Source organism: Propithecus coquereli, unplaced genomic scaffold, assembly GCF_000956105.1.
Source record: "Propithecus coquereli isolate 6110/MARCELLA unplaced genomic scaffold, Pcoq_1.0 Scaffold143, whole genome shotgun sequence".
Lineage (NCBI taxonomy): Eukaryota > Metazoa > Chordata > Mammalia > Primates > Indriidae > Propithecus > Propithecus coquereli.
The window spans coordinates 1,139,054-1,155,460 of NW_012138636.1; the positions used below are offsets into that span (position 1 = coordinate 1,139,054).

The 16,407-nt window shown below is 36.6% G+C and overlaps 1 protein-coding gene across 1 annotated transcript in view; it reads right to left on the reverse strand.

The window, feature by feature from the left end:
* The window catches only part of GABRA2 (gamma-aminobutyric acid (GABA) A receptor, alpha 2), a 189,496-nt gene extending 173,997 nt beyond the window's left edge, over window positions 1–15,499 (reverse strand). The window contains exons 1-2 of the mRNA XM_012639890.1: window positions 15,429–15,499; window positions 12,822–12,937 (exon numbers count right to left, since the gene is read on the reverse strand). Coding sequence (XP_012495344.1) covers window positions 12,822–12,937; window positions 15,429–15,499 — 187 coding nt within the window. The remainder of the gene's footprint in view (window positions 1–12,821; window positions 12,938–15,428) is intronic.
* Between the last annotated feature and the right edge of the window lie 908 nt (window positions 15,500–16,407).

Genomic DNA, 16,407 nt, shown 5'->3' on the forward strand with positions numbered 1-16,407 from the left:
TTTGCTTTGAAACAAGCCACGAAAAAAAAAAATACAGAAGAAATTATAGATGGAAGGAACATTGTAGGTCATTGGCTATAGTCCCTTCATCTCCACGTTTGGGAAACTGAGGCACAGAGATAATAATTGGTTAGTTCAGGGTCTTACAGCTTTATAAAGAGAATGGGGTTTTTCATGTCTACACTAATGTTTTTTATACTCTTGTACGCTGCTTTGACATCACAGTCTCCTTTGATCGAATGAAAGACTCTTTCTTCTCTTAGCAAGTCTTTAAAATTAAAACACCATCAGGTCTTTACCAATTTAAGATCCCCTGGGTTTATTATTCAGCCTCTGTCATGCACTCTAATATAAACCATGCATAACATTGTTTTAAAGGAAATCACCCTTTTTTGTCTCTCCAAAGAAAAAATTCAGAACTTCTTAAATGGAACACAGAACAATCTAAAGGGAGAGCTCTGGTATTTTTCTACCTTTAAAATTTCACATATGGTAAAATTTTATTTATCATAATATCATATTCAGAATTAAATTAGTTTTTATAATCAATTATTTATACAAATTCAGACAATCTTTACGTCAGGTTTTATTTTTCCACAACTAGTTAACAGTAATATCCAACACACTCTCATGAAGGAAAGTTCAAATACCACCACGGCATTATTACAGAATAGTTTCGATTTGTTCAATATAGAGAGATAGGTATGTTTTTACTCAGAGTATTATATAACTAAAGTGTAACCATGACTGGATAGAGGAACTGTATTTAATATTATGTATCATATCCAGTGAAATTAATGGCTGATCTAAAACTTACCAATAATTTCACAAAACCATATCATAAGGAATACATTTTTCTACGATTATATTCTGCTAAAAATAAGGTTTATCCCTACCAACTTTTAGAAACAGAAATTATCAATTCCTAAGTGTCGGGAAAAAACTTGACATAATAATAGTATTTAGTGAGCACTCTTCTCCTCATGACGTTGTATTCTTTATGAATGCCTCCTAAGGTTGTACAACATGGTAGCCTTAACTGATCACTTCCTTGGTACTTAAGTATGGCCCATGGATCAGCAGCATTGGCATCACCCAGAGGCTTGTTAGAAATGCATCACCTTGAGCTCCACATAGACACATTGAATCAAAACACGCATTTTATTGACCACCATACAGGTGATTCATATGCACATTTTGTAAACCAGGAAACTGAGGCACAGAGAGATTAAGTAACTTTTCTATTAATATTAGAGAGTTAGTAGATGTGGCAGATATTGCCAGTAGCCCACTGCAACAGAGTCTTTCTTTCTAATGAATCTCTAATTTTATTTGCGGTAGAAATATGCCCAGCTCCACAAAGGATACTCATTTTCCCAGATGCCCTCCTAGCTGGAAAGAGCTGTGAGATAAAGGTGGTGATCAGCTGCAAGTGTGAGAAGGCTTATTTTTCTGATGGGAGGAACAATGATGCCATCCCTTCCTTTATTCTGGCCTTACACATGGGTAGGATAGCTGGAGCTACAGCAGCCACTTTGGGGTCACAAGGCAGTAAGCATAAAGCTAGAAGTAAACACTAAGGAAAAGGATGAAAAATAAAAAGATTCTGTGTTCTTATTGCCATCATTTAAGGACTTAACCAGTGCTAGGATCCACCTACCTCTAGACTTCTTGTTTGTGAGAAAAATTGACCCCCACTGAAGTCACTGTAGATGGATTTTTCTGTTATTTTCACCCAAACACATCCGTAACTGATGAAGCCTACCATGACATTCTTCCCTTACCTATACTTGATTATTTTATTCCAATGCTAGGGAGTAAAGTTTCTTTTGTTTCCAACTGGCATTAAATTTGCAGTATAAAAAGCCACTTGAGATTATTACATCCTCTTCTAATGTCTTCAGACAGAAGTGTGTAAAGTGTCACACCACCCTCTCTGAGCAGGTGGGGGAAATTACAGAGATGACGGACCACAAAACAGTTCCCTAGAGGGAAGGGATCTGATGAAAAGACATCTGCTTTCCGCCCCACTAACTTCCATATCCACTCACTTAAGCACGCACCTGCCCACTTTCCTTATCTGTTGCTGGATGTCGCTTAACATCCCAGCTGTTCCAAGGCAGTGGCAACAGAGGCAGAAATTGCAGCTGCCCCCTGCAACTGGTGGCAGCCAGATGTCTGAGAGTGAGACGCCTCTATTAGAAGCCGTCACCCAAAATGACAAAACCCAGACTGGGTGTGGTGGCAGCTAAAGGCGGGCAGCATCAGGGGGACAAGCGTCTCCATCCCGAGTCAGCAGTTGGATCCCACGGGGACTTTCATCACCCCTGAATTTCACAGATGATAATGTACATCCTGAATGACCCTCCCTGCTGCAGCTATGAATCACACCATCAGGCTGGCAGCAGCCGAAAATACCTCCGAGAGCCCTTCAGATTACCAGGGAAGCTTAAGGGAACGAAAGTTGAAAAGAATCCTTCTGCCACGGCGACATTCTCCTCGCTACTACATGGCTTCACCTGTCCTTTGAGAATTCAGACACTGTTATCCTAATGTATGTGTTTTAAGAATATTAAGTCAATTTTTTTTTTATTTTGAATCTATTTTAAATGGTGACATACTTTTATGTAAGTGTTACTCATGATATGCTTCTATGTACGGTTTTCTTATTGTTTACCTTTGATCCTGCAATTCTGCAATCACTCCTAAGTCAAAAGCTACTCAAAATGAAAAAAGAATATTCGGCTTTAATTTTCAGTTATCAAGGGACTTCCCTGTTCTCTCAGTACTGCTCTAAAGACTGCTCCCTTAGAAGTGCTTTATTGTCACATCCATTGTCTTATATGATCACCACATAAATGCGCCCTATTTAGTCTCTCAAGATTCTGAGGTTTCTCTCACTCTACTATCTCTTGGACAACTCATCTGCAACTCTACCAAGCACAACCATCGGTTCCCCATTTTTTGCTTCAGTGATTACCCTTACGTGCCCTAGATAACTAATTAAATCCATCCTCCCGTATTCCCCCCTAGCTGACCTGAACGCCAGCCTTGTAATTCCATTTTCTTTTAATTAAGACTTGCTCTCTTGTGGCATCCAAATTTTAATCTTCCTTGTAAACCTGACTGGCATTTTTTAGCCTATTATTTTTTTTATTGAAAATTTGAACAGTTTATATAATCATGGTAACAACAAAGAGTTTGTTCCCAATTCTCTGACTATGGCTAACTTGCTTAATTCTATTGTTAACAACCTTGAAAAAATTCATAAAATTGAAACAAATGTGGATTCTCCAACCAAAATAATCTTAGTAACTTAGCATCTATTGCTTCAAATTCTAAAATCTTCTCATAAGCAACTAAGAGTAAGCAGGAAACCTTTCATTTCTTTCCAGAAGTCTCCCTGGCACCTGTCTGCTTCCTCTAAACTACTCCTCCAATTCAAGTTTGGAGTTCTCTTCTGTCCTGGCAAGCTACTAACTCACATCATTCTAAAAGCACCTGATCCTTTTACCTTCTTAATGGAAGCCAAATGCCTTCCCAATACTTACTAAAATACTTTAGGTCTCCCTATGAAATATAACCTAAATAATGGGTTTTGGAATGCTATCAGGAGACATTTATAATTTTTATCCCTTCTTCAACCTTCCTTAACCTTGAGATGTATCGCTACTCCTCTACGCATAGACAAAATCCAATTGTACCACTCATTACACCACATTACTGAAATATTCATAAAGTTACTAGACTTTGCCAACCATTTCCACACTATAGTTGAAAATAGCATTGCCTTATCTTTCATATATTTTTCTATGGATACTAGCAATCTATATATATCAGAAGAAGCAAAATTTCACGTGTTTTTATTATCTATTAAATCAAAGTAGTAATACCATAACTAAACACACCCTATAAGAATACTGAAATACTTCTATACAGAAAAAATGGTACCACATGTCCCTGGAACATTTTGCATTCACTCCCCAAATAAGCTGCCGAAAATCTGAATGTTAATAAAGGTACTTATTTAAAAGATGCTCTTAGAGTACTATTTCTTTGAATTTTATGTGAACCCATTTTTTTTGTTTTTAACATGCTTTAATATTGAAATAAATAAGAGGGAATAAAAGAAGATGAAATAAATTTAATATATTAAGATTATACCTTTAAAAATGTACAATAAAAACACAGACGTCAAAACTACCACCTAATGTTAGTTACTTAAAATGTAAGATCCAATGGAGAATTTGAATGGATCTGTATCTTATGATAAGTTGATATCCCTAATTTGATAAGCTTCTATGTGAAGTTTTTTTCCATTTAAACATTAGTTTTATTCTTATCATACCTTATTTGTAAATGATAAGATCTGTACCTCCTGGGATGAGGGTATTTCAAGTTAAAAACAAGAAAAACAAGAATTTTCAGAATTCCGTATTGTATTCATCATTGAAAATTCAAAAGAAACTTGATACTCATCACATTACTCTTCATAAATTTTATTTTTTTGTTTTGCAGTACATGTCTACTTATTTTTTCATTCGTCTTTTGCTCAAAACAAATTAAGGTAAGGCAGAAAATAAGTTTTCCTTAAGAAGATATCTGAGGAGTACACAGAAGTTTCCATTGGAATTAACACTCTGGGAATGTCACTGTTACCCTAAACGACCCTGACACTCTTGCAGACACAGAAAGACATGCTCTCTGGGTTTAAACTCTTCTGTAGGTATCATAATTTTCAGCCTGACAGTAAATATACCAGAAATCACTCCTCCCTTTATGAGAGAAGACTCACAGTTCCATAAAAAAAAACACAAAAGTGATTACACAGAATTCTTAATTAAGGAGGGAAAGAAGAAACCAATGTCTAGAACACACAAAAGTCACAAAGAGCCAAAATATGATATGATATGAATTTATGCAAAGACTGGGTCTTGTTCTTCATAGTATTTTCAGCATTTAAAATAGTACTTGGCAAATCTTCAGTCCTTGGTAAGAAATGAATGAACTATACTTACAGCTACAGAACTTGGCTAATTCCAGTTATACGGTCCAAGTTAAGTGATTTCTTACTTCTCTACACTTCAGTAGCAGGTTATTATAATGGAACATGTGTTGTACTGTTTCAAGTTATTTTGAGAATGATAATGTACATGTCTTATCTGTCCCCAAGGAACTTCACCCCATGGAGGACCAACACCACACCATGTACATCTTCATATCCTGCAGATATCTGGCACGTCACATGCCTCCAATACACATGTGTCAGGGGACAAAATACTAGAATAATTTCATTTGACTATTTCCATGTTAACACATGGAAAAGTAATGAACTGCCGGTTGGCCAATGTTCCACCATCTTCACTACCAATATAGATTTCTACAACATGATTGAGCTGCTGCAATCAAGAAATAACACTAAAATGAAGGGATTAGTCGTGCCTGTGGTCCATTTCATCCACTGTGTGTATTAAGAGGGGGAAAAAAAGAAAAACTTTGACTGCACCTGAGCTGAAGTGCTGGAGGGGGAAAGAAAAGACAGTGAGTGAGGCATGCTCGTGCCTGAAAGAACCAAAATAACTATCCCCCAAGATTAGACCGAGGACACCTTTCTAACAGTAATCATCGGAAGAACAAACTGCTGTCAACCAAAAATGTTTTAAGGTTAAAACAAATCCCTAGTGTGAGTTCATTAAAATATAAGTAGTATTTTCTGGGTCACGCACTTTGATGATGTTATCTTGAATTTTGCCAGACACTTTTTGTGTGTGGAGAAAGTGCCACTATGCGTACTCGTGCTGTCATATGTCCCTATAAAATAGTCACAAGCTACATATCCAGTTAAAACAACGAACTTAGAAAAAGTTCTCTGAAACTACCTCACTCTGTTTCTGAAGAAGCCTGCCTCAGCACCATTCTGCAACAGGGCAAGCAACACACAGCATCATTGAGGGTGTGCAGAAACACCAAGATGCGTGTCAGTCATGCCTCCAAATATTAAAAAGAATCTGAAAAACTGTACATAGCATGACGATGTTTCTACTGGAACCCAGCATACACTGTGATGAAGTCCATCAGCAGACTGTCTGCATGGCAGACAGAGAGAAGTAGGACAGACCCTGGACAAAATGAAAGAAACTGACTTTGAAACCTGTGTCCACAGCCTCCAGCCTCCCTGATGGCGTGCCACTTCAGGTAGCCAGTACCTTTCTGCTATGTTTCATGCCTCCCACAAAATAATTTTAAATAACTATGAAATGACAAAATAACTTGGTATGTCATTTACACTTTGATCAAAAGCTAGCTGTACACCTGTGTGAAATCATCCCAATTTATTTCCATTTTCTCACTTATGAAATTATCAGATGCACTGTTCTCCAACTCCTTTAGGCAGACTCAAGTGGGTAGATCTGGTACAGAGCATGAAAAAGGGTCTGGAACCTTCTTATGCCGAAGGCTTATTCTGAAGGTTATCCTATTTGGAGAGCTTTAGGAGACCCCAGTAGTCTGAATCCGAAGGGAAGGGGGACTAGATTCTCAGCTGCCTGAGAGCTGCAGGAGTATCAGCCCCAACGGCAGCTACCCGAAGGAGCAGGAGGATGCCGAACATCACAGCTTCTCAAGAAAAAGAGGTTGCAACATCTGGAGTTGACCCTGCCTCCATCTGAGACTAGAACCACGTAACAGCTTAGCTCAATCTCTTCCTTTCTACTCATCTTGTACCCTACCTTTCCTCTATCTTCCCCTTGCCTCCTCATTTCTATACACCGACTTTCTTAGTGTGTTCTCTCCCTCTTGGTGTCTCCACCACCCACCTTGTCTTAAAGCTAAGTACGATGCTATCGAGCATCAGGCATATAATCTATAGTTGCAAGACCCAGAGGTTGCAGGTTAGATTGATGGACATGCTTTCAATTTTATGTCCCTAAAATCATCATCTCCGTCATATAGTGAGCTGGTATTCTGTAAGTATAACTTTGCTCCTATAGGCAAATTCATTATCATGAATTGACGCCAAATTGTTATGTGTCATGAGAATAGTTACGAAGGGCAATAAATATGTCATCTTTCTTTTGTTATTGATTTTGTTTTCATAAATTTCATACAAATACAAAAGTGTGCCCACCAAATGAGATTTAATACGTAAGAAATACACAAATATCTCCTTCCTTTAAAAGTGTATGATGTGCGCTCTAAATTTATCATTTTTTAGAAGCCAAAGCTTTTATAAATTCGGAATAACATTAGGTGATAATTTTCTACTGCATTTGTAGTAGAAGTAGCATTAGGATTAACAACAGTAATAATAATATCTACATGTATTAAGTTCTTACTATTTTTGCCAGACACTGTCCTAAGGATTTAGATGTAAAAATAAGATAAAATAAACCCCTATCAAACCAGTAAGTCACATGCTTTTATCACCATTTCACAAACAAGGAAACCAAAGCAAGAAGAGGTTAACATGCTAAAAGTAATGTAGTTAATGTACGATGGCAAAGGAATTCAAAATCCAAAGCAGGCACTGATCTTAACCATTACTTTATGAAGTAACACAATGCTCTTTTGAGGTCAGACTCTCTCTGAGATTCTCAGAAAGATCAGATTTTTCTGTGTTAATTTTTGCCAACTGAATAGCCTATATTTCATCTTTATAAATTTGAAAGTAATAAAATCCATGGAAACATGTTATCATACATCTCTCTACAGCCTGAAGATAAATATCCAAGAGTGAAGTTGGAAACTGACCCACAGACCCTAAGTCTATGATCAGACTGTATTTTTTTTCAAGGCTTTAAGCATAAAGCTTCTTCGAGGTTTCAGAGCATAGAACAAGATACCAGGTGGGGAAGGGGCAGAGATTCTTTCTAAACAATCTCCTTGAAACAGCTTTTCAAAATGCACTTAAGCATGGTACTCAACCTAAATTTTCCAGACTGAATTATAATTTAGACTCCAAGACCTGTCATTTCTAATAGTTGTCACTGTTGAGCATTGTGGATGTTAGCTGTCATAAATATATGAGTCCTGTCTACACATTCATTTTCCCAATGACCTTATACAATTTGCCCAAAAAACAAATGTTGCTCCTTTTATTCATTTAAAATTTTGAATGCCTCTTATTAAATGTAACAATCCATGGGTGGTACACCCCAAGCTGTCAGCTCCAACGACTAAAATGAAGACGAGAGGAAAACTTGATTCAATTATTAGTTCTAGATAAACTGAATGCACGGTTCTGCTAGATAAGAGTTTGAGGCAATCCCAGCTCAAGTGTCCATGCCCACAGTGAAGCAAGAATACCAAATGCATAAGCCCTAGCAATATTTTCTTGACGTGTTTTCAGAGAATATTACTTCCTACGATAACATTCTCCTTAAAGAACTCTCCTCCGCCATTCCTAACAGTACTAATATCTATCAAACATATATCGTATTATGCTTTCTTGAGATTTTAAACACAAAATATCCCAGTGGGATATAAATAAGAATGAGTAGAATGCCTCCTCTCATTTCACAAATGCGTAAATTAGTCACAGATGGTACAAATGAGTCACCCCAAACCACACAGAGGTAGCTCATGGAAGAATCACAGGTAAGGTTAAGTCAGGGGTTTGAGTAATTGGTGTGACTGCTTCGATTCACCGAGCTGCCAACCCAAAATATGCTGATGTCAATAGTGGGAGGCCAGTGTGGTAATTAACTGTTTCACTGATTTTAAAGATAGGGTAAGTTCTATAGTTGATTCTCTTCATGAAAGCACACTAAAAATTTTTTTAAATGGAATTAATTAATAAAACTGAAATTTATTGAGGAGATATTTAGATGAGTGCTTACTACACGTCAGGCACTGTTGTAGATGCTTGTGATAGGTATCAGTGAACCAAGGAACAAGACAGGCAAAAATCCCTGGCCTACATTCTAGCAGAAGAGACAAAGATAAGCAATTGATATAATGGTAATAAATAACTAGCTAAATAAATAATCTTGTATATTAAAAGATGAGTGCTAAAGAACAACAAAGAAAAAAATGAAGTTGAGGAAAAGGCATCAGGATTGCTGGGGGGGTAGACAGGTTGGAGTATTTATGAGATTGGTCAAGGTGGGCCTCCTTGAGAAGCTGAGATCAACGGAAATCCCGGGAAAGAGGGAACAGCCAGGAAGAAAGGCCCCGCAGAGCTTCCTGGTGTGCTCAAAGAACGGGAAAGAAGCCAGTGTGACTGAAGCAGTGTTAGCAAGAAGGAGAGTCATGTAAGGTGAGGCCAGAGAAAGAACAGAGACAGATCACACAGGGCCTTCGCGGCGACCACAGAAATCCAGCTTTTATTATAAATGAATGCGGCACCAATGCAGGGCTTTGAACAGTTGAGGGGCATAATCTGACTTAAATTTTTAAAGGGATCTATTACTAATCCATTAAATACCTTAAAATTTTATCACTCAATATATTATATAATCTTTGCCATACACATGACTCATGATAGACTCTCCTCCTCTCAGATGAAATACTATTACTCCCATTTTCCCAAAAAAAAATATCAAGGCTCAGAATGTCTAAGTATCTTATCTAGAGTAAGACCTAGTAAGTAGTAGAGCCAGGTGAAAAAAACAATAATTTTTCTAACTCACAGCTCAAAACTGGTTCCTCTCTCCTAAGTACTCATTTATATAAAAGTTATCAAGAGAAAGAATAATAATTGAGATCAAGTAACTGGATTATCCATCAATAGAGATATTCAGTTTGATATATTAAAATTGAATCAAACTCATTTTCCCTTACTATTAGTTACCGGGACATAATGATACAGGTAATTTCCCTGAACTTCCTACTTGAAATGACATGTGCACATTTAGGCTGAGAATTCTGAATGCAGAAGTCATCATAATAATAATCTAAATTTGCAACAGTATATTTAGAAAGTTATTCAAAGTCTTTAGTTATTGTCATTTATTAACTGTCCTTTATTAAACACCAGTCACTGTGCTAAATTCATTGCATATATCACTGTATTTAATATTCAGCAAAAACTCTAAGTAAGAATGGTAGTAGAAACCCCATTTTATAGATGCCAAGTCTGAATCCAGAGAGGCTAAGTATTGAAGGTCACACACAATTGCTAAGTATCAGAGCTGGGATTCTACCTGAATCTTCGCAGTTCAAAGCTAGGTTCTCCTCACTCAGCCACCTCGCCCTCCTGCAGCAGAACACTCAACATATCACCTCAACATTCCTAACTAAAAGGTCAGCCAGATATGAGTAGTCCCATTTTCCAGATGATTAACTGCTTACAGAAACGTTAATCAAGCATCAACATTTATTGATGGCCACAATATGCAAATTAATAGTTGCTGAAAGAACAGGATTTATAATACAATATCGTGCCTCAGTGAACTTACAATCTTACCAAGGTAACAAGAGACATATAAAAATGTCACAGATAATACAAGATAGCACATAATACATACCAAATGAGATACAGAGCCAACGACTTCCAAAAAAAAAAAAAAAAATTCAACAGAGAGAAAATTGAATCAATTCAGTTAAGAAAGATCTTTACTAAAGAGGGCTAGTGTTAAGATGACTCTTACAGGAAATGTGGGCTTTAGATCAGCAGGGAGGACAAGGAAAAACCATTCCGGGCACAGGGTATCACATAGCCAAAGGCCAAGGGAGCTGATGGAAATGAATTCACAAGAGAAAATGAATAGATGCATTTGAAGTGCAGGATGAATGGGAGGTGAGGTAAAGGAGTCAATGAAGCCAGAGAATCAGAGCGTTAGGAATCAAAGGGAGAAGGGAAGGAATTTATATTTGTTGAACTGCTAGTACGTAGCACATGCTTTGTGTACACTTCTCTTTGTGTAATCCTTGCAACAACACTGTGAGATGGAAAGGTAGATACATTGTAGCCATTTTCAATTATCTTGCCAAGGCACAGCTTTGCGTGTGTGGATGGAGCAGAGCTTTGGTTTAGATCCGTCTGCCTCCAAGGACTATGTTCTTTCCACTATCCCTCAGCACCATCTACCAAAGGCAGTGGAGAGCCACCAGAATATTAGATCAAGAGAAAAGAGTGGTACATGAAAAGGAGTATAAGACTAAAAGACAACTCATCTGACTGTGAGATATTAGCACATGTTCAGTATCAGAAGATCGGGAAGACAATAAGGCAAGAAAGGCCACTTAGTATAGTGCATTAGCCCAAATAACAAGGTAAAGAGAACCTCTGTTTCAGTGTGGACAATGGAAAGAAAAATGTAAGAGATACTAAAAAGAAATATAAAGAGCTCAATGGCAATACCTTTAGGACTTAAGTTTTAGGACTTAAGTTTAATCGGTTTCTAATATCTAATCATACACCCAGAGGGTAAATATTCCTCCTGAAAACTCAAAAGGGACAAAGTCCACAGTCTAGCTTGAAGATTTTAAGATTATTTTTGACAGCATATGATTTATTTAAAATAATAAAATCTTGGCTTAGAGAAAAGATCTGCCTTAGTGCAATCTACCTCTTAAACCACTATCATGAATTATCGCAGCCTTATGCTAATTTTACTTTCCTTACAGTGGTTTGGTAATAGTTTATTGCCACATATACTAACATGGACAATAATTCCTTATAGTCATGCTCATTAGACATAATTAATTACTAAGGAGATATCCTTTTCTTTCTTTCTTTTTGTATATTACTACGAGTATATTAATTGAATTCTCTCTTAGGAATACAATGTATCATATTTGTAAACACGATTCCTCCCTGGGAGTTCTCTCTTAAAATGCGAGGTACCACTCAGGGATTTAAGTCAAACTAATAGCAAATAAATGGCATATTATTTAACAAGTTGGGTCTCTTCTGATTTTTTCTTACTCCTGGACAATCCAAACCATGCAATTGCCAAAGATGTACATAAAAGTGACAACCACCTATATTTTTCAAAGGAATTATTTGCATAAATATTCAGGCATTTAGTCAACACAAATCTTTTCAAGCAACTTAGTATTGCAATAACCAGGCTAACGATATATATATATACACATATCTTTCATTAGTATCAAATGTTCAAGTAATTCATCTTAATATTGCATTAACTGTGAAAATAAACATCTTAACAATTATGAAACATCCATGTGATAAATGTGATAATTAAAATATAACCTATTAGCCCAGCCTAATTTCCTTTACCTTTCTGGATTAAAATAGCTTTATTTCTCTGAGTTGAAAATTAGTGTTTAAATTTGAAATGAAACTATGGCACAATCCAATAATTTAGGCCTATACCTAATGTAGATCTAAAACATCTTTGAAAGTTTCAAGAATGTCAAACCTGTGCTTTATATTAGAAATATCATATACATGTGTAAAGAAATATCATAGACTCCTACAAAGTATATCTGTTAAATTTCAACCCACATATTCTTTTATATTTTTATGTTCCTTATTTCTGTATATACAGACTGGTGTGAAAGTCTGATGAAAGAAAGCAAAGATACTAGACAAGCATATCTGCTCAGTAATGGTAGACGTTAACATACCCTAAGTTTGAAAAACTTAGCCATTAGAAATAAAGTAATTTAAAAACTATTCATGCAGGAAGTCTGGGCTCCACATAACTTTTGGCATTCTATGAAAGATATCTTAAATACATTATGTGTATATAAAAGGAATCACAGATAATGTTTATTTCATATATTTTCTCTCCCTTATCTATGATTTTAAACACATATTGATACATGCATATATAAAATATAATAGGAATATTACCCTTAACTTGTAAAGGCATTATTTTGCGAGAGTTTAAAAAAAGGAAAACTATTTTTACCTCCCAGTCCTGGTCTAAGCCGATTATCATAACCATCCAGAAGTCTGTCTAGAATTCTCGTAAAGATGGTAATGTTATTTTTAGCCTCATCTTCTTGGATGTTAGCCAGCACCAACCTAAACAGATAATTTTACAAGCTGATATATATATATACACATATGTGTGTTTTGCAAATGCCAACATGCTCTCCTTCCTTAATTTGAATTTTAAGACTCCATAAGATATTAGTGTCACCCATTTTCCTTTTTTTCATCTTTTATAAATATCAGTGTGTCTACAGAGAAGGTAAACGTGGTGTTGAAAAATAGACACTAAATAGTAGATTATCAGAAGTTTGATGTTAAAATTATTTGAGAGTTCTACCACTTAGCATTCTATGTGAACTATTCATTTTTTTTTTCTAAAATTCATTCCCTAGAATATATTATGATTGTAGATTATCACATGCAGACACTATTAGTAATGCCATTCTGCAGTCAGAAAAGTGCAATAATCAAATGGACTCCCGAAATAACTCTTCAGCGTTTCGAATATTAATTGGAAAATAAATTGCCTCCTTGGAGGGAAAAAATTTTTCTATCTCCCTCATAAATGTATTTCTTTTTCTCTTTATGTCTTTTTCTCTTTTAAACCAGGATCATCTCCTTACTTTGGGTATACCTCCACCCAATGGCCAAGTGCAATATAGACATCAGGGAAACTCCGCTGGCTGCGGGCCAGGCTCCACTGTAGCCAGGAGGGGGAGGTGGGCTCGGAAAGCTTCGGCGGCACACACAGCTGCAGCGAGCCTCGGCGAGCTACTTCCTCCTGGCTGGTCTCAGAGATACCGATAAAGGGGTGAAATAAAGATTACAACGCCCAGCTGCTTCCTTTTGGTGATAAATTTGTAGAAAGAACAAATGGTCTTAAAATATTATCAGAAAGGGTTTAGAAATTGTAATTTTTCTCCATTATTTCTCCATCATAAAGCCAGACACCTGATTTTGTGACATCCAGCAATTTGGTGCAAAAGCAACTGAATGTATAAAACAGAATGTCCCTTTTCACTGCCATTTTTTTTTTTTCTCAGAATGATTCAGAGATTTAAATTACTGGCCCCAAAAAAGAATCATTTATATAATAGAATAAAATACTGGCATAAGCATTACTGGTCAAATATAGAACAGAAAACTAGTAGAGAGAAATATGGTTAAGTACTGAGAATGTTCAATGGTTATTAACTGATCATGGATTGTTCTCTCCTTTAAAATCAAAGATTATATGTAATTACATTCCGATCAAGGTGCACTGTACAAAATACAACTGACGGTGTCCATTTGCACTTAAATGACTATGGAGTTAGGAGCTAAAAATAATCATAACACTCAAAATTTGGGAACCAACTTCAAACAAATAGTGCTTTAACAGCAGAGATAATATTAAAACAGTGGCAAAAGATAAATGTTTACAAATTAAATAAGTATACTAGTTTATACACTGTAGCCTCAAAAGTTTCTATATTGCCTACTTAAGCTAATTTTAAAACCAATCCCTAAGATATTCATAAAGTTCTATATAGAAATTTTCTCTCAAAAGTGTTTCTTAATCGCATTTCATATTTTCCTTCTAAAGTCAATATGTAGTTGCTAAATGTGTAGATATTTTCTGATTAAAAATAAGCCTTTATAAATAGATTTCTTCTCAATTCTAAAAAATACATTTTCGTACTTTGACCATTACTTGAATAGGAAAATTAAAAATTAAAAGAGAAATAAAGGCATAATAAAGACTTACTGGGTTTTTTTTTTTAAGGAATGGCTATAGGAACATTCTTATAAAACATGTATTTTAAGTCCTCTAGTATTTTGAAAATCGTATCCTAAAACCATTAAATAAAGGATGCCCACTGAGTATGAAAACCAGAAAAGACCGTACAACTAAGATAAAGTTATTGAAAGCAATAAAAATAAATTTCATGTTTGTAGAGTATAGGCAAAGGAAAATTAGTTATACATTTGAAATAAGTATACTTGACGACAGTAACCATTTGCGGAATAAAAGATCTCTAAATTAATAATACAAAAAGTTGATTAATAAATCAAGCTTTTGTTTTATTGTTTGTGATTTTGAAGCTGTATACTACCTCCACCTAGAGGTTTAAGACTCACACATCATTTGGGTTTCCTATGTTGACTAAAAAAAGCCAAGATCATTAAGGAAAAAAAGAGAAAAATTAACTTAACACTCAAATCATTTAGCTGGTACTTTTCTATTTGACTTAAAGGAAAACTTGGCTTTCTTACTGAATGCTGGTATTATTATAAGTGGTATTATTATAAGTAACCACTTCAATTTCTTGTTAGAACATGCCATTCAAAAGACATTCTTTAGTGAATTTTTTGCATAGAAAATGTTTTTGTTCACTTTTTTTATCACTAAAAACAACAGGCAGTGAACTTTTTATACTCTCTGCTACTCCACAGTTCACTTTCCTGGTACAAACCTTTTTCTGGAAAATAATTCTTCAAAACACTCTAGATTCTCAAAAGCCACCCCTGCAACGACGGCATGCAAGAAACACACCTTTACCCTGAATTAAGAGTCAAATACAATAAACGAATGTCTCACCTGGCTGGGTCCCATACCAAGAAAACAAGCAGCAGCAACTGCATGTTGTGGGTGTTCAATTTTGTCTTCATCGCCACTCTTTGCAAAGCCATAGGAGAAAACCAAAATACACTTAAAATTGCTTTCACTCCCACCATCCGAAGAGCCCAAAAGAATGTCCTTTCAATTAGGAATTGGATTTAAAGCTGTGGAGATCACTCCACTGGACTGAGTGTAGGGCGTGATGATTGGAGGAGGGGAATTTCTTTCTTTTTTTCTTTCTTTTTTTTTTGACATCAAGGTGACCAAGTAATCAGACTTTGCCATGCCAGGAACTTCCCCCAGCCTCATTGTCAGCAAACACCGTTCTGTGCACATATAATAACACCCGGGACTCCAAACTGACATATGAGGTGGAGAAGAGAATGGGTTGGAGGGGAGACTAGAAAAGGGGAGGAGAGAGAGGTACTTCACGCCACAACCCCCTCAACCAAGACCACCCCCGCAACCACAGCGGGAAAAGCCAGGGACAGCCAGCCCACTCTCTCAATTATTCTTTTCATTACGGTGAACTGTGATCCTCACGTCTTCACTCCCCCTAACAAATAAAATGATAAAATAATAGAATAAAAATCTCCTTCCTTGACCACCCACGGTTGCCCACGACCACGTCTCGGAGGCAGCCAGGTTCAGATCCAGAGCTCCGAAACGACGCGTTCTGACAGCCGCTCAGGAGCCTGCGACCACGATCGGAGAAGGAGCTTGAGGTTCCGAATGGAACCCCAGCCAGGCAGGCAGCGGCAGTCACGGCGTGCAAAGTTGGAGACTATAAAAGAGCCAGGCTAACGTGCTGCCGGGCAGGAGGCTTGGATTTCATTGTAGTTGCAAATACGCTTCTGGTGATGATTATTTTTTAAACGGGCTGGGGGAGGAGGTGGGAGAACGGATCCTCCCGGGTTCGCGGGGAGCACGGGAGACGCGGTGGGGGGAGGAGGCATGC